The sequence below is a fragment of the Bison bison genome, unplaced genomic scaffold (genome assembly GCF_000754665.1).
Source record: "Bison bison bison isolate TAMUID 2011002044 unplaced genomic scaffold, Bison_UMD1.0 scf7180017864181, whole genome shotgun sequence".
Taxonomy (NCBI): domain Eukaryota; kingdom Metazoa; phylum Chordata; class Mammalia; order Artiodactyla; family Bovidae; genus Bison; species Bison bison.
This window is the reverse complement of record NW_011494753.1, coordinates 5,586,898-5,587,639: the sequence shown is the minus strand read 5'-3', so window position 1 is coordinate 5,587,639 and position 742 is coordinate 5,586,898. Positions and strand designations below refer to the sequence as shown.

The 742-nt window shown below is 67.8% G+C and overlaps 1 protein-coding gene across 1 annotated transcript in view; it reads right to left on the bottom strand.

Annotated features, from left to right (window-relative positions):
* The window catches only part of DNAJA4 (DnaJ (Hsp40) homolog, subfamily A, member 4), a 16,753-nt gene extending 16,350 nt beyond the window's left edge, over positions 1-403 (bottom strand). Inside the window, exon 1 of the mRNA XM_010843277.1 lies at positions 157-403. Coding sequence (XP_010841579.1) covers positions 157-236 — 80 coding nt within the window. The 5' untranslated portion in view covers positions 237-403. The remainder of the gene's footprint in view (positions 1-156) is intronic.
* Positions 404-742: the final 339 nt, after the last annotated feature.

Below are 742 nucleotides of genomic sequence, written 5' to 3'. Positions count from 1 at the left end.
GGCGGAAGGTTCCGCAAGGAGACAGTGACGCCACAAAGGCCCAGAACCTTCGCGGAGGTTCCGGCGGCGCCTGGACCTGGTGGGCTGGGGCGCGGCTGCAGGTTCTCGGCCGGGACTCCCGACGCCCCGGCCCGGCGCGACACCCCTCCGGCTCACCCGGTATCCTCGGTCGTCTGCTCCTCCGGCCGCCCGTCTGACTCTCCGGAGCTCCAGTGCTGACTGCCGCCCCGGGCCATGTTGGGGTGTTTGGAAGACGGCTTCGGCGTGGAGGGCGCCTTCCGACGGCCGTCCCGCCGACCCGAGGCCGTCCCCTTTCCCTTCCGCGGGTCCGTGGATCTGGCCGGCTCGAGGATCGGGTGGCCTGAAGGGCAGCGTTCGCGGGAACCCTGCCCCAGGGGGTTGGACTGGGAGGGCTGCGCCCCGCGTTCCCCACCCGGCCTCTCCCTGGGGGTGTGGCCGTCCTCTGTTTGGTCATGGCTGGGATGCGCCCTGAGGCCTGCCTCGTATTGTTGCATTTTTGAGGGGTTTTGAGTGGGTGGGGGCTCTCTACGGTGCTGGGGCAGCATTTCCCAAGGCCCTGCAGATGCTGGCACCCCCCGGGGCATCTTCAAGGCTGAAGTGAGCCCAGGCCCTTCCAGATGCGTACAGTGATGCTTTGCTGGCCCCAGCTGTGGATGGTGGTCTCTCAACTACCCACGACTGGGAACCCCTGAAATCTCCCAAGAGTAAGCAGTGACGTCCC